Source organism: Falco rusticolus, chromosome 1 (genome assembly GCF_015220075.1).
Source record: "Falco rusticolus isolate bFalRus1 chromosome 1, bFalRus1.pri, whole genome shotgun sequence".
Lineage (NCBI taxonomy): Eukaryota > Metazoa > Chordata > Aves > Falconiformes > Falconidae > Falco > Falco rusticolus.
In genome coordinates, this window is record NC_051187.1 from 104017042 (window position 1) to 104044250 (window position 27209).

The following is a 27209-nucleotide window of genomic DNA, read 5'->3' on the forward strand; positions in this document are numbered from 1 at the left end:
TTTCTGGCAAGCAATGGGTCAGTTTATGGCTAGAATAGACTTGCATATTACAGGCATAAACTACTTCTTTTTTTCTCCAGGATAGGTACCGATGAATCCCTCGGAAACAGCAACTGCCCAGGATAATACCATAACCTATCTAAAATCCAGTACCCTCTTGCTCAGCTGAGAACCATCAAAACACTGTGAGAAGAAACAATTGAGACACTCCACCAGAGGATGTATAACTGTCCCTCAGCAAGGCCGTTCCCCGCCCCCTGCAGTGAGGCAGTGGTAGCCATCAATGTCCTTCCCAAAGGCTGCTGGACTACAGCACTGACCCTCACCTTCAGTGACCCAGGGCAGCTAAATAAGATTCCTGGTCCAATTCACTGACTGATCCGCTCCCAACGCACACACGCTTACTTACATAGCAAGAACCTCAATTACTGTCCTTACAGAGAAGCTTTCCCCTCTTTATCCCTTCTTACATCGTCCCTGGCTAACCAGTCCCATCATCAGCTCACATGTTGCAAGTATTCTGAAGTTCAGCATTTCCCACAATCCTGATTTCTTTCCAGGGACATCTGCATCACTGACTGCAATAAGCTTCTCACCAAGCGGTTCATTTCAAAGCTGCATAAAAAGAAAGTAGAAAATTACTTCAAAGAACTTCAGTGCTACGAGGATGCCTGCTCTACAGCAGGCTCCCTGGAGTGCCTCAGTCTTCTCTGGAAGAAATTTAACAGTGTGGCAGCATCTAGAAGTTTTATGATGTCCATGCTTTTCCCACTTCTCCCCACCATTTGTACACTAATCGCTGAGCCTCTTCTATGCACTTTGACACAGCCTACAAAAATTTTTGCCATGTTAAAGATGATGAACATGTTTTCTTGTCATAGTGTTTCTGACACAATAACAGTCTTTTTCTAAACCAAAATCATTCAGCTTTTTTGTAGTTTTGAAACACAGCTGACTGATCTTATCCTAAAACCTGTAAAAAAATCTAGATACAGGTCATTGGTTCTCATTTCTTTTTGTTGACATCCAAACCTTTCACAGACCAAGGACATGTAATATTACTCTGTGTTAATTTATCTTTTTCATTGTTTCAGCTACAGTCTTTCTTAGATGTGACTGATTTGTAAATATACAAGATGACAAGAATTGCTCTATGATATGATGTTACATGTATCTAATCTGAAGAATAATGAAACACTAAGAATACAATTAGGTACCTTGTAAGCATAAAAAGGATTTCAATTATCAAGCAGATAAGAGTCAACTTTATTTATTTTTAGTCACAAAAGAGGGGTCAAAACAGAAGTATCAGTGCCCTGAGATACAAACAAAAAGTTATTACATTTATTATAAATACTAGATTTGCAATCATTCCAGTAATTGTTATAGACACACAATTTATTTTTTCTTCAGAAAACGGCCATACATTTTAATTTTTCTGTGCTTCTTCCTCCCGTTTCTCCAAGTAACATGTAAGAATTTCGTTTAGCTGCTGCTCACACTGGCTTGCATGTTGCAATCCATTTTCCCATCCTAAAAGCAACATAAACAGGGTAATTATATCTCACTTTACAGCATTTATCATGTAATTAGTCTTTGGTGATGCAAACATCTATTTCCCCAAGCCTGTCAAATGGCTATAATATTTCTACTTTGAAAACTGTTCTTCAGAGTGCAACTGTTAATGAGATGCCTCCTTCGAAGGAGGTCAACCAAGTAGGTAAATAAAATAATTACTCTTCTGGTACCTATTCTTGCAGTAATTCACTACCAGTTGCTTTAGAGACTGAGCACTCCCTTTGTACTATCTGCTAAGATAAGGGCCCACCTGCTCCAAAAAGGGATGTGCCTCTTAATGAGGGAGCCTCCGTGAGTACTGGGGAGTCAGATCCAGCCAGAGTTTATTGAATGTACTTCAAGGAGTTGGACACTATTCCATCTCTCCCTTCTCTACGTCAAAGGAAACCTCCATGGAAGAATTTATGGTTAAATGTAACTAATGCTTTGAGATACAAACTGCCCATTTCAAAGCGGACTAATTCAAGTGCTAATGAAGCTGGAAACTCGTAAGAGAGAGATGCACACAACTTTGGGGCTGTTCAGGCATTGTAAACACTTTCTAGCAAAATTGCAAGGGGCGGAGACTGGCACCATAAGGTGTTTGTTTGTTTGTTTGGGGGGGGGGGTGTGTGTGTTTATTTTTTTTAAGCAGGATTCGCTTTCAAACATAAATACTCCATTACAGTAATCTTCACAGCAAAGATGTAGAAACTGTAAAAAACTGATTTTCAAAAACTCTTATTTCCCTCTGTGGTCCAATAAAACACACATATTCACCAGACCTGTAAACAAAGCAATCAGAAATTACTTTGTAGAGTTAGCTGATCTCCAATAGGATTGTTTTTTTTTTTTTCCTAGCAGCTCAAAATTTATCTTCCAAAACTGGTAAGCCCCTATTGCAAAAAGGTGTTACGCATTTTTCTTTCCTATATTTAAGTACTATCCATTCAGAAATACTGCTGTATAGAAGAATTTTTTTATAACTTGTTTTGCCTGGGTCTACTATGTAAAAGCAAACTGGGCAAGGACTAGAAATGCAGCAGTGGGCTTTAACTCTCCATACGAGTGTGCTCTTTGTGTAGCTAGCTGATGGCATCGAACAAAGAAGTCTCATTACTGATTAACAAATACCCTTGAAGTATAAAACCAGTCTGCAGAAAAAATTGCAAACATGCAGCTTGCACACTTGAAAATGCTTGCATTTTCCTGCAGTATACTATATTTTATATATAATAAATGTACTGGTTTATATAGTATGCATACTATATAGACTATGTAGTATATATACACTGTAAAGTGTATTATGCGTAGTTTAATTAAAGAAGATGAGCTGCAGGGTTTCAAAAATACAGGAAAAGAAAGTACTACCTTTGCAGTGATGAATTACTCTTCCCCACAGTCTGTTCCTACTTAAACAGGCCAGATTTCCAACAATCAACAGGTGCCTCTTTGCTCTCGTCAGTGCAACGTTCATCCTCTTTTCTGAGTCGATGAACCCAATTTGTCTTGTTCTTACACACGACAGAACAATGATCTCCTTCTCAGCTCCTTGGAATGCATCTACAGTGGACACCTGGACAGCTTTAAGTTCAAAAGCCTCAGAGTGTATGTCGCTAAGCAAATTCTGAGTCTGTAGACAAATGAATATGGATGGTGATGAGTTATGCTACTCACAGTCAATAACTCGTCTCGAGTGAACACACTTAAGTTTGAGTCTGCACTAGATGTGAACTAAGAAACTAGCGACTGCAACGACAGTAAAGCCTCAGCTAATCACAGGAAAATACATGCAGTGAACCTGGATTTGACAAAATACTGGTGCATTCAGTGTGGCAACCAGCGCTTTCGCTTACTTATCCCAGCAGCCCACGTCATGCCTTGGATGACTAGGTGAGGTACAGCTGCAGCCTTGCTAAGCAGATGCCTCTGCTACCTGTCCTTGTAACACATACCAGTTTGTAACACCCCCTAATTCATTGATGAAAATTAATTTGCCAGTTTTCCAAGAAGGTGGAATGCATGTGGAAGGAAAACAAATGAAAAGATATATTTTTTTTTAATCATGTTTGGATTAAAAGATTTTGACTAATTTTAAAGGAAAAAACAGATATTTTTTTTTTTTAAGTATCTAGTCTACCTATCCAGCATTTGTTTCTCACTTCTACTTGACTCCTCCTAGTTGAAATGGAGCCTTTGTTTAGAATAAACAAATACACTTAAGAAAACTGTTGTATTGATGGTACATTATACAAACCTTACACATCTGTGATTTATAAAGAGTAATCAGACCAATTGCAGATCCTTTTATTCCACTTGCAACTAGAGCCTGGATGAGCTTGACTGCAAAATGAACTTCTGCCATGTTATAAAAGCTGTTGTCTCTTTCAATCTGGAAACAGGGAAGATTATTTTCAACTTAATTAGCTCTAACAAACAGCAGAATGCAAGAAAGAAATAGTATGGAGGAAAAACTACAGCATTGACTTTTTTTATACAAGAAGTGTTTAAAAACTTACTTGCTCTACCCCGTTAACATTATAAAAACATAGTGTTGGAAGCCAATCCAATAAAGGACTTCTATCTTTCTCGGAAACACCATCTATCAGATTTCCTTCGTAGAACAGCTCGTTGGCTATGGCACTAATAGCAGGGTGACATCGGTACTGTGTCCGAAGAAGTATTGTTTTATGTCCCTAAAAAATTATGATATAGAAAGTGTGACTAGAAAAAATAATTACTAAATATTTTACAATGAAAGCTAGGTCAAACAAGAAAGTGGAAAAAATTCCTGCAGTAAGCTGGCTTAACCTTCATACAATCACTTCAACAGAAGCTAGAACAAATACATAGCCTCTGATTCTTCTACCTGAATTGAAAACTGCACAAAAAGATCAGAAGGCAGAATCTGTCACTGTTTTTCAGTCCATTCTTGGTTTACATTTGTTATGCTTAAATTTCCATGCACTGTGAAAATGACATTTACAGAGAAATGCACTAGAATGGAATCTGCTGGTCCTCCGATATCTAAACCAGAACTCTTCCAGTGACTTCAGTGACCTGCAGTTTCACCCTCCATCTTTACTAAAAACATAGTGAGTAGTACATACCATTAAGCAAAGCCGGTCAAAGAGAGTCTGCTCCAATCCCTTTTCATGAACACTCTCAGACCCTTGAATAGTTGGTGGTAATTGCTTAGGGTCTCCAACAAGGACTAGCTTTTCACACTGAAACCTAAATAAGAATGTTAAGGGGGGGGGGGGGGGAGAAAAAAAAAGTTCTAAAGATGATGTTCCATTGGGCTCCCTTCTCCATCACCATCTTTCCACAGGTAAAATAACATGGTATCTCAAGGAAGGCACCGAAGAGCAGGCCTCAATTAAAAATTGAGACCTTGGACTTCATGGTCTTAAAAAGATGTGTAAGTTTGGCAGTTATTGGAGGTTGCATCATTGCTAACTGAAAGTTTCTCTGCTGAAACACAAAAGGAAGGCTGTACCTTGCAATAGGAAGGAGAGAAGCAGGTTCGGTTATCTGACTGCACTCATCCAGCATCACTACAGGAAACTTAAGAGCATTCAGACAAGGGAACGGGCAGGCAGCACAGGTCACTCCAACCACTTTTACCTTTGTTATTAGTGAGGGGAAAATGGGTAGACAAAAAGTTAAGATCATTTAATAGTTCATCTCTGTGCAGTACACAACTATAGATACCTTTGACCATAGAATACACCTAAATTAATTTCTAGCAGTTCTACTGCATGCTGTGTAGTAGACTCACTGGATCTCAAAAAATTATATTCTGATTTCCAGTTAAAAGGCACTGTGTATGTATAGAGATCAACCCAGAGTTACCATTTCTTATGCTCAGGGTGTTTACACATTAGAATCACTCACAGATTCATGTATTTTATACCTAGATCTGGTCTGGTACAGAGAGAGCTCAGATCAAACAATTCGTCAAAACTTCTGAGCCCCAGCAGCAAAAGCAGCCACAATGACCACTAGGAAAAAATCACAAGAAACTCAGATTGCTCAGATCTGCTTTGTTACGACTGCTCTACAACAAGCTGGGATTTTTTGAGTTTAGGTCTAAGGAGAAAAGACAAAACTGGAAAGACAGAAATTGAGAAGGTTTTTCTACAGGAAGTCTTAAATCTTAAAAGGTAATAGTTGGATGAAAAGTTACTTAAAATACATTTGAAGTTTTCTTGGCAGTTGATACTCAACTCTAGGACAGGTTTAGCTCAGTCCTTATCTTTTACCTTTATGACAACACAGATTTGTTTCAGGATGACAGCTACAGAGTCGCTGTGCTCAGAATTTTTACTCTCCCCCTCTTGTAAACTAGGATTGGTAATATTAAATCAGATTACAATAAAGTTCAAAAAGGGTTTCTGTCTCCTATTACTAAACAGGAACTGCATGTTCAACTCAGAAGTCATACACAGCTAAGACACTAAGCTATACCTGTAGAGTCAAACCCATCCTAGTCCCAATATTAATTTTATTTTTCAGAACTAGGAGCTTGGCAAGTGTGAGAGGGGATTCCCAGCTTCCGTTTGCTGGGCCCTGTGGATAAGACACAGCGAATCCCCACTTTCCCATCCCGTCACTTTGACTGTACCTGTTGCAGTATAGTTTTATTGGTCCCCAGTTTATGTTGCTCGATACTCTTCCTTACATACATTTTTTCAGTTGGAGTTAAATCTTCTTTCATGAGAGCAAGCAGCTCTTTTAACTGCTCATTATCGTTTCCTGAGCCAGCATGTAAACTTCAGAAAGATTTTGAAACATGCATTACAAGGATTAAAAATAGTAGTGCTTTCAGCACCCAATACAGAAAAATAATCACAATGTATCCACACCAGTACTTTACAACAACGTACTAACCTATTCTGAATCCAGCTGAGACAGACTAGTATAATCCCTGTTTTAAACCAGGTATTAAAAGTTTAATTAAATGAAGTAAAGATAACTTTATCCCATCAGCTCAAACCCTACCATCCCAACCAGAGACATATATGTAATACATGACTTCTCCAAGTACACAGCTGACTTGAGAGTGGAGTAGAACTATGGGAAATTTTTCATTCTTATACCCTTGGTATGCTACCGACACCCAGGAATGGAAACTTTACCTTTATTCATCTTGAACTTAACTTTGTTCTCTCAAATTGTGTTTGAGAGTACTATGTAGATTGCTTACTTTTAGTAAGTAGTTTGTCTGTAGTTAACAGACAAACCCCAGAACACTGTAACAAAGATAACTTGGATAAGTAGTACAGAACTCATGAGTTGTTACCATTAATTCTCTGAACATTAAATTTGTGATTACTTCCTCCTAGTTCTTATCACTACAGCAGTATGTATCTATTTCAAGGCTGTCCGTTTTGCTTTTCCTCCTTGTGTAAACTCCCAAATCTGTAACTGACATTATTTGTTCTCCTCTACTCCTTCCTGTTTAAAAGCATTAGCTCTATTCTGCTACAAGTGACATTCCCAAATCAAGGTAAAAATTTCCACTGTGCGGGGCACTGGGAACTCTGAGATACGCCTATTACAGTCACATTTTCAATGACTTCAAAACAGTAATTTTACAGCATGCATACTATCATGAATCTTAGAATTGCTTCACATCCCTCGAAGAATAAGATTCTTACCTATGGGGAAGAATTGCTTTGGTGATTTTCCTAATACTTCCCACTCTGATAAAATCCTCAAATCCAAGATCAAGTAGACTTTGAAGAAAGAGAGGTGATACACATTATAGAAATGTAAAAAGAAACTTTGAAAAATTTAAGCTTGGTTCTAAAAAGGCTAACGGACACACCAAAGAATACAAACTTCTGCGATTAACCAGATGAAGTAACTCAGGCCACAATTCAAGTAAATCAAAGTAAATTACCTCATCATGATTAGTCTCAAAAATGCTTAATGCTTTTATGATTCTCCTCTCATAAACAGTCTTCCATTTGTACTTTCCCTTCCCTCCTCTATCATTCCAAACCACGAGTTACTTCATGTTAGCTTCATGCTGAAGCTTCCCAAGTCTGACTCAGTGTCTCCCTCCAGCCCCTCCTTTCCCTGCCCCTACTACTAATACCTAAAGATTCCTGAGCAATACTATTTCTGCCATGATGGATTTTAATAGTAAATCTGATGAGAGTAGAGCCCAATATTAGTCTCTGTAAGGCTAGCTGCATGAATTTACATGTCTTTTAACATGTGTGCTGTGCAGAGGAGCAAGGGTAAAATTAAAGCCCGTGTGGGACACTTTCTAGGGAAAGAACGCAATCCTTTTTAAGTGTTATACCGGAAATATCAACAAAATTATCTTTATCATATAAATGCACTATTGTTTTTGGAACAGTCTGTAAAAATCTCAGTAACCTACCCCTGCAGTATCCTGTCTATGGCAACATTAGTGGAAGAAGCAATCAGAAGTTTCCACTGAGCTGGCCTTGGACCCTTGGTAGCTTCACTACTTTCAAAGAGCTGTACTAAGAACAAAATCACAACAGACAGCAGATAGCTCTTGCCAGCTCCAAAAACACCTGGTATTTTGGAAGAAAAAGACAAAGGTACAAGTGAAATTTTTCTAGAAAGTACAGTTTTAATCAATTGTTGTAACCCAAGTTTATCTTATGAAATAGTATGCTGATTCCTGCCTAAACATTGCCATGTGCTTGCTTCAGCAGCACTAAGTATTCAGGGACAACCAGCTGCCTTACACTTCGCATTTAATGCCTGCAGTGAATTTACAAAAAAATACAGAGGAGGGAAAGCTAAATTCCAAAATTTTCTGGTTGAATACATGCATTACTTGCTAAGGAGTCTCATCAATACATTAAAATAATACAAGTATCTGCATGCACATCCCTCAATACCATGTCTGCGGGTGAATAAGGAATCTGAGAGTATTATTTTGGAACGACTATAATTTAAACTAGATTAATATGCCTGATAACCTAACAAAAGCTCAGACAATTTAAGTCTAGTGGTAGCTGTACTAAAAGTATCATTACTGTCAACGTGTTTACTTTGACAGGATCTGAAAACTTATGTTTGTATGGTAACTGCTTTTCAATACTGTTTAAAAAAAATAAATCTTTGAACTAAGATGTTACTAGCCTTTTTCTACATGTTGAAAAGGGATAAAACAAAGAGAAAATGAAGTATTAACCAGCAAGGAATAATGCGTAACAGAAAAAAATTTATATGATAATTTAGCAAAGCTGATACGTGACAAAAAGTGGGTTTAATATTAAAAAAATAAGGAGAAGACACTAAGTAACTCTAATATTTTGTATTGATTGTGCTAGGAAAGAACTCCATATTTATGTGAAATTCTGCAAAAGGCAGAATGCAAAATCAAGGATCAAAAGCTCTGGGCTGATAGAATGGATGTTATAACATCATGGCCATTATCAGAGGGGCCTCATCCAAGAAACGAATTTTCAGGAAATGCACAAAGTAGGTGAGGACAGCAGCAGTACAGAAGAGTTTAAAAGTATATTCCATACACAGAAGCAGCTTATTCAAGCTCATCTTTTGCACGGCATTTAAAATAAGTCAGCATTTACCTAGACATAAGAATCTCCCCTTAAGTCTGCCTGGAACTGTGAATGTATGATTAAGGAAAGACGTTTACTATTTCATCACTGATAGAATTCAGGGGTATTCCACTAACACTGGCATTACATATTAACTAGCATTTTTGCAAAGATACAACAACAGCAAATTTCACAATTATTTACTATATACCATGTATAATTGTGATAGGCAAGATCTGGTGTTCTTCCACTGGTTTGAGATTTTCACATGAGGTCATCATCTGAGCTATCCGAATCAGTGATGTAGCTTGATCTGGGTTCAACAAGAACGTTTGGATCATCTTTTTAGCTAGTTCCATTGCCACTTCAGTGCTGACGGGTCCATACGTCATTGTGCGTTTCAGGTTGATGGCAGGTGGAATAAATTTTCTTTTGTTGACTCTATTAGTAGCATTTTCAGAACGAAAATTCCTAAGAAAAATACAACGGTCAAAAGCTGTGGTATAATACTGCATTATGTATAATTTTCCTCTCATGGTTCTGATATTCCTACTTGCCTGACACTGAAATGCTGAGGCTTTATGATTAACAGCTGAAAATTAAAAGTTCCTGCCCCCTGCACCCTGCCATATACCTGGGCTGTATGTTCCTACCCTTTATTACTTCCCTGGGTGAAAGCTGGACCATACAAAACAGGCTTTTGGGGTTTATCGTTCTTGCTGTATGTTAACGCTTTCAATCTGACCGACTTCAACGCCACGATACTGACAGAATTAAGAGTGGTAGAAGAATGTAGTCAGAGGTAGCAGGGATTCACTTAATTACTTTTTTTATACAGTGAATCATAAGCAGTCTTGGAAATATCCCTATATTGCTCTGATTCTCCAAGAACATCTTTTATTTTTAGGTGTTATGTCAAACTACTCTAAAATTTGGGAAGGAAAACCAGTTCCACTGAAGCCCTGTGAAACATATACATTAATACAGATCACTGAGTGACTGTGCTAGCAGCCTAATCGTCATCATAATAGCCAAAATAAATCTGTAGGTTGTAAAATGTGGGCTGCAGGTTAAGTTTTAAGAACGAACCTTACAATCAAGTTAGAGTTAAGCAAGTGATATATTTTCATTTCCACATAAATGAAAACTGCATTGTCAGCAGTTCATGCCTTGTACTTTTTCTGATCTACTTTTTAATAGGACAAACTCAAAAGTATTTCTGTGGGGCTTTCTTCTGTACCTATTGACATACTATATGCTCACAGTATCACTGAAAGAGTAACTTACATCTTTAATAGATATGGCATTAGTGGTAACGTAGATGGATTGAAGTGCTCCTCCATATTCCTTAAAGCTGTAAGCTCACCACTAGCATTACAAACCAGCAAGGCATGAACAATCACTGAAAAGGCCACAGAAAAATAAAATTAGGAAAAAATGAAATCAGCCAAAATTTCAGATCAGCTAGATAAATTAACTACACAATGCCAAAAGAGTAATTAGCCTCCTGTAACAGAAACCAAGTTAACCCTGTTACCATGTCTGACTAAATATAATAGATGAGGAGAGACCTATTAGCCCTTCTTTTAAAGGTGTGTTATTTTGAAGTATTTCTGACTCCGACATTAGGAACCTTCTGGGAAGGAAGCTTAAATAAATAAAAATCCTTACTCATTTTAGAAACACTTGAGATGTTTAAAAAGCTTTGGAATTTAGGAAGTGAATTTTCTATGTATACCATCTGTATCACAATAGCTAAGCAAATGTTTTCTTAAAAAAAGACAAGAACATAAGAACACCTCCAATGGGCCAGACTCAAGTTCCATCTAGCCTGTTTCCCAGCTGTACAGAGGTGGATGCCTAGGGGAGAGTATAAGAACAGAACAAGTATTCAATTATATTTTTCTGAATTCACTCCCAGTTTTCTAAGGTTCCGGGACTCGGGCATTACTTCAGTAACAGGTTTCTGATATGTTTACTAACCCACCTACCTCTATTTTGCTGTTATCACTGCCAACAACCAAACATTACTTAAAGCTTTATTATCATACAGCTTATGGGTTTAGTTTTGCAATCGTTATAGAATTATGAAATAATTTGTATTTATGAACACAGAGAAAGTTAGGACCAAAATTTATTAAGAAAAAACAAAATTCCTTGAATTCAACAGCATTGACTGAAAAGCTGTGTACTAACTCTTCCAGACTGACTGCTCGAGAGATCCAGTCCTGCAACTAACATTCAGGGAACAAACAAAACCACCTCCAATTGTATTTGAAGTCCATGATTTTGATAGCATGTATGCCCACAAAGAACTTGCATCGTCCTGTATTATTTTTTTCGTAGCTTTTGGTCTTCTGAATGTAATTCAGAACAGGAGTTTAATGTAGGCTCACTGAATTCTGCCTTGCAGGAACTCTCTCCCTAAGGAGTACACAGAAAGCCTAAAAAGACTTAATTTGTTAACTTAAAACACTCAATTCACCTGCCTTTTGTGATCAAAGCACACAATTTTCACATTGCATTAAAAAAAAATGTAAGCAAAGGTATATTGTTACTAGCTTCAGAATGACTACATAAGACATTCTTTATCTCCTTCTTTTACAGCAACAACAAAAGACAAGACAAAGCCAGGACTTCAGCTCAATTCACCAGCAAAAATAAACTTTTGCATCATGTTTGGCAGCAGATTTGTCATTTTTCTGTGGCATCTATAGCAGAGCCACACTGTTTCTCTCTGCACTAACCTTACTGTTTGCAAAGCACTGATGACAAAATATCACAAAATTACCCCCGAATGAACATGTTAAAAACAAAAAGAAGGACAGCTGCAACTTAGTTGGGAACAGCTTCCTAAAGAATAAAAAAATCAGCAGCTCTTTAAAAACCATCAGTGCTAGGTTTAGTAATATTTTCTTTTTAAAATACAATATTGAAAAAACCTAAAACTAGACAAATTTGGTTTTTCTGAATTCTGAAAGACCAAAATTTTAGTCATTCTAGACTATAGCAACAAAGGCACAGAAAGGAAGGTTGGGAAAGCCAAGTCACAGATTTAATAGATGGATTTTTATATAAACATAAATTTTCCATGGTGAGTTGTTTGGGATTTCTGTTTGTTTTTCAAGGACAGTAACAACATATTCGTGCTACCTATGCTATGACAGTCAACTTGCATTCTACAGTGTATTATTTACTACATTATTTATATTATCTTCATTTCTTATCACCCATTTAGAATTTCTTACTAGATACTTTACAGGCTTAATTGCATTAAGTACTGTATTCAAATCACATATTCAACAATACAAGGAAAAGAATACTGTGACTAAAAGCATGTATTAGATTTCAGAAATTCTAATCTCATCCTTCATTGCTGGCCAAATTTTTCCCTCGACAGTTGTTTCCTGCAATTCTGAATCATTTGGTGCAGAACTCACTATTTGATCGCCAGTTTGAGGGACAGTAGCCTTTCAGTGGTAGTAATTCCACTTCATTGTTGGAGGATGGTCCAAAGAAAGCACTACTTGCAATGAAAGTATCAAGAGGATCAAAATTCAAAGTCTTCGAAATAACCCAAATATCATCTGTCAAAAAAATATAGAGTCTCATAAGCTTCCTCTACTGCTGTCTTTCAAAGAAAATCAAGCTGGACAAAATTGCTCAGCATTTACTATGCTGCAAATTAATCCACTGCTAATATGAAAGCAGGGGCTATTGCAAAGCCCTAAAGAAGCCTTAGTTCAGCTCTAAAAGAATGAATAAATAATTTGCAATTCTTCCAGCATTTACTGTCTGATATTGAGGGTAACTGTAAAGTTCTCTCCTGGTGCACTTAGCAGTGTTTGACTTCTGACAAATCTGAAGCATTATCAATTTCGAGAGTATTTTGAACAAATCACTGAAGTATACTACAAATCTAGTTAACCAGACTTGCCAAAGAATAACAAGTACTGAAATAAATGTACATTTTCCCTTCCCTGTCAAGACCAACACATACTGAAGCGTGCAAATGTTCCATTTTATTTGGCATATCTGATGAAGCTAAAGCTTGCTACACTATTCCTATATCTTAAATTGCAGAGCACAGCACGGGAGATTTCTAAGTTAGGAGCAATAATGGTGCATATATCTTTGCCTGTAACAAAAACAATAAAAAAAAAATATCATACACAAGTAAAAGTTTTGCCCATGCAGAGCTTCAGAACTTGAAGTTACAACCCCCTGATGTCTTAGAACATTTCAGTCTGAACATAAACTGTGCACAAACACATTTGTTTCTGCCTGATTTCCTTCGTATAATTTTCAACAGCAAAGTGAACAAACTATGACCATATGGATATGAATTAAAAAATTACTGAAGTGAAACAAACTATTGAGACTATCTGGATCAAATCACTGAATGTCCAACTTTGTGACATTTTGATAGTTTAGAAGAGGTATGCAACAACTACTGAAATACCAATTTTTACATCAAGTTTTCCTTAAATATCGTCTATTTGAATATTGGGCTTTCTCAAAAGTTCATGATTCATCGATTTAATATACTCTAAACCCAAGGATGTAGAATTTACATTTTTCTAAGATAGTTTAACATTTACAATAAAAGACTAATTAATAAGATACTTTGTTGCTCTTCTAAAATGAGAATTGAATTATCAGGGTTGTCAAGAGTTTAAAAATAGGATTCAGTTTTTCTCTTTAGATTACAACATGACATGGACAATTCTGATGCTTAAGGTTTGCTTACCTTTGCTATAGAAAGAATAATGCTCCTTTCTACTTAGTTTGAGGTACAACTTTTTTTTGGAATCACCATCAAATCTATCAGGTGTATTCATAAATTTCTTGAACTTACTACACCGTTGTGCTTGAACTTCAAAGGCTTTCCTGTTAAATTATAATTTTAAGAAGGAGTATGTAAATGATTGGCACATTTTGGATTCATCATCAAAAGAAGAAAGCTCCACAGATTGGACCAAACTATACGGCGCAGATCTTGGTGGCTGTTCATCATCTTACATTACCAAGTTTTAAATGCAGTTATCCTGAATACAAAATACTGCTCTCATATTCAGCCATAATTCAATTGCTTCCCCTACAGTTAAGCCACATAGGATTTTTAACATTAAAATTAGAATCACTAAAAGAACAAATCAAATACTCTTACAAAAGATTAAAAGAGCAGTAATTCAAATGCAACAATTCTAAGGGATTTCATCAAGCAATTGCTCAAGTTGCTGGTAAGCAGTTTTGCTTCTTGCTGAAGAATGCCAACCTGAAATGCCATTGGCGTGAATATTATTCCTTCACTAATCAGGCTTTCACATTTCTACACAGAACTGTGGCCTCTTTAAACATTGTTAGTGAAAGTGTCTGTTAAATGCTACTGAAATCCAGAGCTACTGGACTGTTTATAAATCCTGTAATTCACACAGCATTTGTGGAAAGCACATAGTGTTTCAGAATACCTCACCAAGAGCTGGCATCCCTCATAGAGAGCAATATTTTGACTTCTGAGGTATGTCCCAACACTTTTCATATCATGAAGCACTGCACTAGGTCTGGATTTTATCTGCGAGGGGTTCACATCTTCTATCCACTTGAAAAACAAACACTGCTCAGATTTTGGGGCATCACAGGTATAGAACAAACGACCCTGGGAAAAAGCAAACAAACAAGCAAACAAAAAAAGACCATTAGCACATTAAAACAAACAAGGAGAAACAAAAAAGTAAAGCAACGGACCAATACTCACTGCCACAGAAATAATCAGATAAACACCTGTGTTTTCATTGTGTTTGGCTGCAAAATACAAATGTGTTCCCAGGACTTGCCATCTGAAGACAGCGTGTGTATTCATACCTTACAGAAATCCCATATAACCTAGAAAATTATAAATTCAGGTCTTTCTCTCTACATACATAAAGCTGTTTCTGCATGGAGAAAACTATTACATCAACAATTCTGGACACTAGTGGATACTACAACTGATCTTAAGTGATCTCTGGAACACATCACTTGAACCTGCAATTGTAAATCATACAGAATTACCCTGTAATTGTTTGCACAATGCAGTCTATAACCCAAATGAACACCCAAAACTGTAAACAAATGAGGAATGAACAGCACCTTGTTTTGACCTTCTTTTTTAACCATAACAAGCTTAGCAGGACGCATGTGACTGCAGAGTGGAACGCAGCTTTCTTTGCTCATGCTTTGCCCATCTTTCAGTGATGTGTAAAATGATACATCCACTTTTGAAAGAGCTTTGTGTAATCTTTGTGACAACCCAAATAGCATTATGTTTAATTGCTCTTAACATAGAAAGGAGAATAAAAAAATAATTAGTACAACCTTAAAATGGTCACACAAGCATACAACATTAAATACATTTTCACTTGAACCTTTCAATCCCAAATCTAAATCAAAAATTTAAAGAGCCCCAAAATAAACTATGACTTGCAAAATTCAAATATTGCACATGCAATTAATTTGTTCTAACTGCCCTACTTTCATTCCAATCACATTTAAGTATATCCAAACACTAAATATATGTTAAAAAATGAAAAGCTTAGATAGGAATCTAAAGACCGCTAAACAGTCGCAAGGTTACATAGTTGTACAGAAATGTACTGGTTTGTCTTAGCATTTGGGTATAGACTAAATATATTTCAGCATATATGTCCAAAACCAAATGCACAGAGTTGTTCCAACAGATGATGTTGATGATCTCTCTCCCTCTCATCCTGCTTTGTGAAGCTTCAGTTTAAAAATGACAGCATTTTACATGTCATGGTCTTTAGACATACCTGTCAGAGCAGCTTTAAAAATCTGTTTGTAGTGAACATGAGACTCAAAAACAGTTGGTATGGAAATCTTTCTTTTAGGAAGATCAGCATATTTTACTTTATCCACATTAGGAAAAGACAACTCAGAAATTGTTATGTCCTATAAAGCAGAAAAATAAACCCTTTAAAACTTGCAAAACCCTGAATGAGACAACATTTGATAAACAGCTACTATGCAGATACACCAAAACCTATTCATTTTCCTTCTCTTTTTCTTTTGCTTTTATATACTGTGCTCTCATTAGTAAGTACAACTAAATAGAAAACAATTTGGAGCCTCATTCTGCAACCAGAAGCTTCAACATGAAGATTGTCAATGAAGAATCAGTTTTCTAAAAGCAAAATACAAAATCCCTTCACCACAAATGTTTGCAGATTTTGTTAACTGTAAATACAGGAGCATAATTCAACTGGACTGCCAATAGGAGTAAAATTAAGCATACCAGGAGCTACAGTATAGAGCTCGGACTGCCATTTGGGATGTACCATGAAGTTAAAATCTGCTCCTTGACAAACAGCCTGCATTTACACTAACACAGGTAATACTTTCAAAGGCTTTAGAGTAAATTATATAATTCAAAATCACGTTTTGAGCACTGGACACAGGGAAGGAGCACACAAACCCTGTTTCTAACACTATTTCTGCACAGAAATAAATTAATCAGATGAGACTGTAGCAAAGGTAGTACAAGGCTATGGAAGGAAGAACCAGACTAGAGAGCTTTGGGGAAAGTGTGCCTACCACAAGCTATCCCTGTGCCTGCCATCGAGCTAGTTCTTCCACCTATCAATGCTGCAGGGGGCATCATAACGATAACTCTCTTCATAAGCTTTTTAAAATCCAGTATATACAGTTAATATATATTCTAATTACATATATATACATAATGTGTATACTAGTGTCTATATGAAATACACTATTTGTTTCCACATATTTCACATGAATATTTTACTGTACAGTTTTAAAGAACTAGAAAACACAGCATTCTAAGTTTGTGTCAAAAAAATAAAGAGGAGAAATCTAATATTTGCATTAACTCTCAAACACAATCATTTAACAACTTTTAAAACTACATGTGGTTGGTATGGTGGGTTTTTTTTCCGATTTACTCCATTTGTTTAAGACAGTCTACTGGTCATAATCAGTCGTGCTAATTTTTTAGGTGCTTATTCAATGCCATAACTTACTTTACCACAGTTAAAACAGAAGAAATTTAAAATATTTTAAAATCAGAGATAATTAAAACAATGTCGATTTCACAATTAAGAAAAACAGTTCTTGAAAACACGTTCTGACCAACTATAGATGACAAAACAGCCCAACAGCTGATTTCATCCTCCTGCTATCAACGTTCAGATTAAAAATCTGCATCTGGCACTGTATGCAATACACATTAACAGCTGCTGTTCCGCAGCTAAGACTCTCTTGAGTTACTAGGTATGCAGAAACATTTCATCCAATCATACTGATAGTATCTTGCAGAAAATCAGGTAAAAGCAGTTACTTTGTCCAGAAAAATGTGTTTCTGTCACTTGTAACTGTATTTGCTTGAACAGTTACACACCTGGCCGTATCCTGTTACAGTGTAGCAGCTCAGATGACTTAACACCTTTTGTGTTGCTTCAGCCAAAGGTGTCTGACTTAAGTGCAGAGAAAGTAACTTCCTCTCTGAAATGAAATCTTCCTTGCTGGTATTTGCACAGCATTTATCAAGCATGCTCTTTGCTGTCAGTAGACATGCAGAGCCGGGAGCGCTTTTATTCACGGCACTGCTCTCTCCTGTATCACCCAGCAGCATTCCAAGGACATTCTCAGCACAGATGTCATCAGTCACTTCGCTATCATCACTATTTTGAGCTATCAAGTCACACTGAGCCATGTTTTGATATTTTAGCCACTTGCTTTGTCTATATTGTGAAGTCAAATTAGGGAATACTGATTGTACAAACTCCCTTTGTTCATCTTCCGTATACTCTCCAAACACAGAGGTTTCATAATTTCTGTCCCCAGGGCCAAAAGCACTAATAGGAAATACCGCTGACTCGTTGCATAAATTGACTACTGAAGACTCAAAAGATTGCTGGACCTCCTCACTGTCAGTTGGATAAACTGCATCGGGAACCTTCTCAGTGGCAGGAAGACTGACAAACGGAACTCGAGCTCGTGTTTTAACTGGGCGTTTGAATCTTGAGAGGTTGCATTCCCCTGGATAGCTGGATTTCTCCTGTGCTGTAGGGCAAATACATCTTACAAGCAACTTGTAGAAGTATGGATGGTACATTAAACTTCAGACGTACAAAAAACTAAGACAAGGAAAGAATTCTAAATTCTCTTTTACATCCTGTCTTCTAATTGGCAATGTCTTTGTATCATGCCTGCGCAGCACCACACTAAATTTCCATACCACATGAGCAATTTAAACTGTGATTCTTTCAATATACTTAAATCCCTGTATTCGGAACACATTTCTAAGCACTCTATTTGTATAAAAGAAAACATTTGGTAGAAATTATTTAAATGTTACTGTATTTTAGAGGTCATAAATCTGACATTCTTGGCAGATCAGTGACAGCTGCCAGTTGGAAAACAGCCAGCTTCACATTTGCTCCTTGTTCCAAGATCACCCACAAAACTGTGTTTGACTAAGTTCACTATAGATAAGACAGTCATTGATAGGTGTCAACTGAAAGTGGGCCAGATGACAGCTGAATATGGAAGAAAACTAAAAGCAGGTAAATAACTGAAAACACTAATATAAACTAAAAGTTTAGCTTACAGCCTTCACCCCCACCCCCAAACTAGAAGCTGGTTTTTCTTTGTAAAATTAAAATCGCTCTCTTCCAGGAGAATATAATTGGGGAAGGGGGAGTGGAACATGGAATTCAAGGCTATTTCAGCTGATTTGGAAAACGCTGTTTAAAATTGTGCTTAAAAATGTAACACACCCCTCTATGAAAAACGTGTGACAAGCACAAATCAAACTCCAGTTACCCAGACACACCTCAGCATATTTCAGCAACGAAGCAGCCAGGGCAACTGTCTATTATAGTGCAACTCACTATGCTTCAAAACCCTCAGAGATTTTCCAGAAAAAAATATTGTGAAGTGCAATTATAAACTATAATTTCTTACTGAAAAAAAACCCCCAACCAAATCTCGAAGTTCTGACTCACTTGGCAACATCCTGTGTATCAGAGGCTCTTGCATATCTCCAATAGTTTCCCCACTTCCTGAAGCTGGAGAAAATGTAGAGTCTGGATTAAGCGGGGAAGTCAGTTCCACTGATGATATCACCTACAGATGAAGAATTAACATGTCAAGTGAATGACTGGAAAAAAACCCTTGATTATAGCTCTTTTGTCACTGCATTCTGTCACTGTTTTAAACAACTGAAATGTCTCTCAGAGTTGAGACCAAACAGTTTCAAAAATAAGGAATTGCTACCATGAACACACAGGAAATAAAACCACAAAAAGATCTAGAAGAAACAGTTAGTTCACACCTTGTCAGGTTCCCATGAAGTCCACTGTGTTTGTCTCAAATCAGAATGTGAAATTGAGTCTGACACTGTCCGTGGTAGAACTTCAGAATACATATTCAATGCCAACGCTAGGAAAAATACAGGAAGGACAGGAGTCATGCAGAACATTGTTGTGAGGCCAGTTGCTGTCATTCTACTTTCACTTACGGGACTGATCTATTCTTGACTCTTCAATAACATTAGACTGCTTTTCAAAATTCTCTTCTCTGATATCACCCTCATGAGGACTTCTTGAACCTGGAGACTTGACCAAAAAAGTACATTCAAAAACTTGTGAGAAATTAAACTGTTCATCCTCTATATAAATTTTACCTTTATGTGAATCTTACTCCTAAATATCATCTTATTCCTAAACATCATTCTTCAGTATCTAAATATCATTCTTCAGTATTTCTAGCCCATTCTGGAAATAAAAAAATGAAAAATCTGTTTTCTTCCATTATTTGAAATACTGAAATATAGAAAACTGCATTAGAAAAAAAATATTCTATTTCATGTTACATGCCATGTTTCTTTGTGTCCAGGAGGAACAGAATCATAATCCAGGGAAGGAAATTTTAACCCTTGCTTTGGAACTCTCTAACAATTTTATGCCAAATTTCAAATTCGGATGAGGTGAATATTACACTGTTAACACTAGGAAGCAATCATTATAAAAGCTTTCTGCCACTTTTCTCTAGAAGAAATCTCTCTGTTTACTCTCACACAGTATGGCAATGTACATTTTTCAAAGTGAAAAAAAAAGTTACAAATGCACAGTCCTATGGCGAAGAAAAGTAAAAATAAGTAAAAATAATTGTCTAACTCAAGTTTTAACCACAAAGCACTATGTTCAGTTCTTAGCAATTTTGATATGATTGTGGTATTCTAAAAATGAACTCTCTTTCATACTACATAGACAGGGTACTTTCTTGCACTAATGTTAGTAAAAGTAACTTTGAAAAAATTGTTTTACCTCTCTGAAGTCAGACAAGACATAATTGCTTGAAAACAGGGGTGACAAAAATCTCTCAGCTGCAAACTCTGTATTATCTTGGTACTGCTGCCATCCTAGCTGGGAGCAGGGAGCTCTCAACATTATCTCACTAGCTGCTGATCCTTTTACTTGGTGCCCTTGAAACACAACAGGCTACACAATATGATGGAATTATCATTAACTGAAAATAAGTACTGTTCTGAAACTATCTACAGTCAATGAAGGTGCTTTTCATGCATACAACAAAAAAAATTTGTTGGAAAGTGCAGAAAAGAAAAAAAAACCACACTTTTTTCTTTCTCTTGCACTCCTGCAACTCAGCAGCAATAGTTTTTGCACAAATCTGTGAACAGAAAAATGATGTTCTGATGTAGTATGTTGAGTCTTCTTTTTTGTACTGTAAAATTTGAGTTTAAAACTCTCAGTGGAAAACCTCCCATAGAAAAATGTACTAAAAAGTGATAAGAAGCCCATTATGAGATTGCTTAAATATCTATTAAGCTTTATTGTAACACAATGCAAATAGTAAACCACTGAATTGAAATTTAAGAAACACTATTATTTATATTTCAGTTCCACAGAAATCATACTTTTAGTTGGCAGTCAGATGTCCAAGGCTGTCTTTGGGCTGCTGCTGGTAGAATACATGCCTCTGTTTTCTGTAATAAATTGTCCACACAGTTGGGCTACATACAGAAGTATCAAAAGCTAATTAGTCTAGTAATTCAATAACCATTTAAAATTAAGCTAAAAAATATCTTGTATTTATACAAGGGAAAGCATTTTAAATTACAGCCTTTTTGTTTGAAAGCCAGAACAATCCATAATAGGATAAGAAATTACATTTGCTTTTCACATGGGTCAGGAAAAAGAGAATTAAATCTTCTTTCACTTTGACAGATTGAAAGAAGAAGACTGTTAATAGCACTGGACAAAAATCATCAGATACAAACAGATTTGCCAGCATATTTCAACTCAAGTGCTAAAATTCCTAGAAAGCCTACAGTCAAAAAGATAATGAAAGAAAAAGGAATGGTAAAAGATGATGGGGTAGGGAAGAAGCACCACCACACTATTAATGTGATATTAAACATAACTAAATATTACAATTTGCATTGAGTTTGTCATACATCAGGCCTCCTGAACATTTATTGGCAATAGGGTCCACAAGAGGACATCTTCCGTTTTCTATCAACTTCCTTGTCAATGCCTCTAAGCAATTACTAGCTCAACCTCTATAGTTTCATAAACCATTAATTTTATTCAATAAGCCTGGTAGAAAATGAATTTATCTTGTACAGATAGATATGTAATCAAAAATTGGTTACCATAAGGCCAGAAGAATCAAAGTATGAACCGGAAGATGCCTGTATACTTTCTGAGTAAGGTATTTCCGTAAACTGTTTTATAGCTACAAAAGATGGAAAGGCACAGTAAGTTACAGTTATAGTATTCTTTTTACATGCAAACATCTGAATATTTACTGGGCTTGCAAACCTTACCCATGCAAATAATTGCATAGTTAGGATTTAACTGAACTAAAGCAAGCAAAGACACAGACTTGAAGGCTGCATTGTTGCTTTAAATACTAAAAACTGCATGATGGAACCTTCATAATGCATCACTCCAAAAGTACAATTTTTGAACAGAAATTGCCTAGCAGGAGAGATAAGAGTACAGTCAAACAGATAAAGTCATACAGAATTCACTTCAAAATAGAAGCTGACCTAACCTTTAGCCTTCACAAGGTGTTCAAATATCTCTTTAGAAGTCTCTGCTTCATATAATGTGCTATTATTTTCCTCAATCTTTTGTAAGCTTTCTAATGCTGTGCTATGTTGAGTCAAAGCTCTTAGAAGAGTGATATTGTTTACCAAATCAGGAAGATCTGATGAATTGTCAGCCATTGCCATGCATTTCAGGCAATCCGTTCCTATTCTTTCACCTTTGCAGGCTTCCTGAGAGGCATTTATGCTCTCTAAACTTTCAAAGTCATTTTCATCTATTTCTGTTTCGTGTAGAGATGAATGGCCTTTTCCTAAAGGACAGACAGAACTTCTGGAAATTAAAGCATCTTCCCTATGTGAAACACCAAACACGTCTTGGTGGTCTGCAATATATTGGAATGAGCCATAGCTAGGATCTAAGTTTTGTGACAAAGCCAGCAAAGGACTACCTGGTTTAATGTCATCAGTCTTAGTACCCCAGAAGCGCTCTAAATCAACATCTGGGGATTTCAGGCATCCAAGCTGTATAACATCATCTTCGGTCTTTTTGTCCACTGCAGAAGTTATTCTGCTGGTAGAAATACATGAAATACTTCCAGTTTTCTCAAACGTACTCAGTTTAGGGTGACATTCATTAACATTTACGTCTCCAGGAAAGAGATCAGAGTGCTTGCTTTTTATCTGTGACATGCCATTAACGGTACACACTGCACAGCCATCAAGATCCTTCTTGTTTGTGCCTTCAGTATTTAATTGGCCTTCATTAATTTCTTTTATGTTGCATCCATCATCCAAAAGTTCCACTTCAAATCTGGTCTGGTTTGCAGAGTCTTCTGCAATTGTCCCTGTATCTCCGACATCGCTGTCGCAAAGCTGAGATGGCATAACCCCAGCGCAGGGATTTCCATCATTCTCTCCATCAGATGTTGAACATTTGACTTCTCCATTTTTACTGTGCGTCACTACTTGACAGCAAGAATGAAGCCTCAGTGCAGCATTTTGTGCTACATCATCTTCTGTTAAGCAATCTGGACTTTGTGAAAGCATGCCTCCTTCAGTGAGTTTACTCACATCTCTTTCACACAGGTCTTCATTGTTGGTGTCATTAAAATCAAAAGCCTCCAGTAGACTGAAGTTAACCTCCATCATCTGTTCACCCAGACCACAGTCTTTGCCATGTGTACTTAATTCCTCCTTTACAATTCCAGTTTCAGTCAATGTTAAGTCCTCAGAGAGCTGCAGATCACTAGGCTCTCCTGGATTTTGTCTGGGCTGAAGCTCACTTTGCAACTTCACAGATGAATCCTCCTTAGGACTGCTAGTCACTGAACGTCCTCTGTATCTGGAGTGTTTTTTTTCAGAGGTGATTGGACTTGCTGAACATGAAACGTCACCTGAGGATAGGACAAACTGACTGTCACTCATTCTACTTACAATGGATTCAGGTAGGAAGCAACTATTTGTATTGCAGGGATCTTGTAAGTCGTGACTTAAATTATCTGCCTCTTTGTCATGTCTTGTGACTTCTTTAACACAAGGTTGTTCAGATGAATTTAGAAGCATTTCAGCATTCCATTCCTTTTTATCATTTACAGTTCCCTTCGTAAAAGGCAGGTCCTGAATATTTTGCATGAGTCTTTTGGCACTGTTGCCTGAAAAACCATGCAGGATTGTGCTCTTATGTAAGCTACCTGTGTTTCCTGATGCCTGAAACCTAGAAAGGCATTCTGTGACTGCGGGTGTTTGCTCTCTGCATCCTTGCGTTGGTTTAGACTTCAAAAGAGCAATTATCTGTGCTGTGCTCCTTATGTTGCCTGATGCTGCCCTGTGACCAGCTGTCTGACTACTAGATTTGGTGTCCCCAGTAATTTGAGAAGGTTCTGGCTTCACAATGGACTGATCAGAGTTTTGCTTCTCTGCCTTCTCACATCTGTCAAGAAATGGAGCAGAAAGCAGTGAGGAGACAGACATGTGCTCTGTATCGTTACCCATACACACATCTTCATGAAAGTCTGCAAACATATTTGTTTCTGTATCCTTCTTAGAAACTGTAGAAAATAATGGAGAGGTAACATAAAACTTGGATGACAAAGTACCCTGACACTGCTTAGATAAAGGTAACGTCATTGATTTTAATCCGTCTTCCATTGCTAGTATTTTCTTTCCAACTTGGCGTGGCCCTTGGAAACCCTAGGAGAGAAACTTTAAATTAATTTATTTGGAAATCAACTTCACATTTTCACATAATCAACACATAATCAAATGTTGACAATAGGGCACACTTCATAAAATATATTCTAGTCATGTAGCACATGACTGTTCCACAGATGGATAGAAATAATCTCACGCCTTTGTGATTTTCAGTGCAACCTCTGCAACAGCAGTCCTGCTAAATCAAACAGACTTAGTAAACTTCAAGAAAAATAGCTACTGGTAACACGTTCCGGCTTACAGTTCCAAAAATACAGGAAGACTATTTATATATTTACCATTCATTAAAAGATGTGCCCCTTGTCTTTTAAAATGCATGTTAATATCAGATATAACTTTGGAAACAAAGACTTACTGTAAACTTCCTTTTCAAGCCAACAGACAGATGTCGTGGAGGCAGAACACCAGGTTTTACACCATTTCTATCCACTGCTGGAGCTTCTGCTTTCCTTGGCTGATCTTCAAAAGATTTTTCATTCAATTTTACTGCTTCCACTGTGATCAAATATCGTTCACCTTCTAAATTATCTCCAGCATTCACCTAGAAAAGAGAAAGCCGCAGTGTGTATGTGAGTGTTACATAAGAAAAAATAACAATCAAATACACAGTCTTCTAAATACTTACATATAAAAAATTCAGAAATGTATACCCAGTATATCACAGCTGCCATATAAATAATCAGATTAAAAGATACAAAATACTAGAAAGCATTAGCACTTAGTTTCAAGTTATACTTATTTAATATATCACGGTAACACACTGCTTTTACCCAATAGGAATAAAATTCCATAAAACCTCTACACGGGTTCTGGAAAAAGGCCTATCAATAAATAGCAAAAAATAAATTTTTGTTTTCCATTATTTGCATTGCAGCAGACTTTCATATACACAATAAGAAAAAGTATTACCTTAGCTACCAAATGAGTTTGAAACGCTTCTTGAAACACAAACCACAATCACGCATAAAAACAAAACTCCAAACAAAACGTACCTGAGATTTCACAAAAATACTCTCCAAACATTGTCCTTTATCATCAAACAAGATAGCCTGCAATGAAAAAATATAACTTTAAATAACTAATTTTATTTTGCAGATCTACTAGACTGCCACTGACAGTCCAGCAGTGGCAGATAATATTGAATCAAACAGTATTAAATCCAGGTTGTTCACCTTATTTCTGCCAGTTGTAATCCTCAGAATTCCATCTTGCCACGTTTTTGATTTTTTCATTTTTTGGTGAGTATATAACACCTGTTTTAAATGTGTAAAATGTTGAAATAATAGTAAGAAAGACAATGTTTAAATAATACAGCAGCTACAGCATCTTTTAGTTTATTTCTACTTAATCGTACACAGCATTAAGACTCACAGTAAATTCTTGAGAAGCCATTGCTTTGGCAAAACAGTCATCCAACAGCTTATTTCACAAATATTCACATCTTCATACAGCCTGAGAGACAGGGAAACATTCAGGAACCACCACAGTTGTGAAGAAAATTTGAAGAAAAAAAAATAGATGTCCATTCACTGTTGGGTTTTTGTCTCCTCAAAAGAAGAGTGCTAGATGCAAGACAATGTCAAAACAATGGGGTATAGCTGATGTGGGCATTTTAAAGAGAAACCTTGAAAATAAGCTAAGAGAAAGACTACTGGTAAAAAATTACATATTCTCTGTCAGGGGAATTAGTTTATTTAAATGAACAGCTGGCAACGCTCAAACTCCAGTGATCACATTGGTATTCAGAATTAACAAATTATCCTACATGTTTACTTGCAGCAAAAAAAAATACCACAGAAGCTACTAACAGAATATTTTTGTCACAAGCTTATTGACTCTGGACCTAATCATGCATGCTTAATTCATCTTAAAGATAACTGACTCTCAAACCTAGTTACCCATGAAATCAAGCCTCTTCCATTATTTAAAGTTGGATCACAAGAACCTTTAATATAACCTTTGGCAATGAAACTGGGAACAAATCATTATGAAAACAACACATCTCCAGAAGCTGTGACTTACTGCTGTACATACAGTCTTATAATATTTGATCAGTACTGTGATTTGTATTTGCACTTGGAGATCTGCGCTTGCGGCCTCAGTTCAATCCATTAACAGCACTGCAATGGAAAGTATCGCGGGGAGACAAGGTAAGACTGTGCACTACTCTTAAGACAGTGAATTAGTAAAAAACAGTTTATATTAAGAAAGGAGAGAGATTCACACCGTTTCTTACGGCTGCCACCTTCTTGGCAGTTCCCGGGTGTTTAGCAAGGTGCAAACCCTTGGAAAAAGACACCCTTAAAGGTCACAGAATTGCTCCTTTAGCTATTAGAAGCAGCTGGAAGAATGCGAACGCTTACTTTAACTGAAAACGGAATGCCATGGGAACGGGGATGAACAAGAGCGCCGCTAGCACATTCATACGGATGTGCAAAACCCGCTTTCTCCACATAGCCGAGGCAGGCCCGGTAAGCCGTTTTCAGCCCACCAGCCATAAGCTTTTCCTTCAGCACGGCGGTGTTTGACGCAGGGCCGCACCCCCATAAGTTTCGCTGACCTGGAGCGAGCCCAGCCGCAGAAGCTCGCCCCTCCCGGCGTGGACACCCACCGCCGTTAGCAACCCCCCAATCCCGGGGATCGTCTCTTGCGTTGAAGGGACCCAACAGACAGCCGAGTCTTACTCACCTACCCGGGGCAGAGGCGCAGGACAATGGCGGCCGCCGCGTCCCCTTCCTCCTTTCGAAACTTCCCGCCTCAGCGCGCGTGACGTCACAGCGCCGCGACGC

General features: G+C 37.1%; 1 protein-coding gene across 9 annotated transcripts; it reads right to left on the reverse strand.

Moving 5' to 3' along the window:
- On the reverse strand, nucleotides 1-27187 carry ZGRF1 (zinc finger GRF-type containing 1). Of its 9 annotated transcripts, XM_037393312.1 has the most exons (30): nucleotides 27109-27183; nucleotides 26443-26540; nucleotides 25792-25982; nucleotides 25593-25673; nucleotides 25413-25469; nucleotides 24776-24961; nucleotides 22659-24399; nucleotides 22215-22520; nucleotides 21811-21893; nucleotides 20462-20635; nucleotides 19654-19750; nucleotides 19468-19574; nucleotides 19139-19259; nucleotides 17530-18194; nucleotides 15926-16064; nucleotides 15246-15430; nucleotides 14585-14772; nucleotides 13864-14003; nucleotides 12554-12700; nucleotides 10401-10515; nucleotides 9325-9584; nucleotides 7955-8114; nucleotides 7221-7298; nucleotides 6185-6332; nucleotides 5057-5184; nucleotides 4668-4791; nucleotides 4077-4253; nucleotides 3815-3949; nucleotides 2929-3190; nucleotides 1-1533 (listed from the first exon to the last, which is right to left on the reverse strand). In XM_037393312.1, exons 3-30 carry the CDS (start codon nucleotides 25810-25812, stop codon nucleotides 1430-1432), a joined length of 6129 nt encoding a protein of 2042 aa, XP_037249209.1. In that variant the 5' UTR covers nucleotides 25813-25982; nucleotides 26443-26540; nucleotides 27109-27183; the 3' UTR covers nucleotides 1-1429. The 9 variants fall into 9 exon arrangements, with proteins under 9 accessions (XP_037249209.1, XP_037249177.1, XP_037249200.1 ...); XM_037393280.1 differs by having other exon boundaries at nucleotides 22215-24399; nucleotides 25792-25872; nucleotides 26455-26540; nucleotides 27109-27184; XM_037393303.1 differs by lacking the exon at nucleotides 20462-20635 and adding an exon at nucleotides 21073-21141 and having other exon boundaries at nucleotides 22215-24399.
- Nucleotides 27188-27209: the final 22 nt, after the last annotated feature.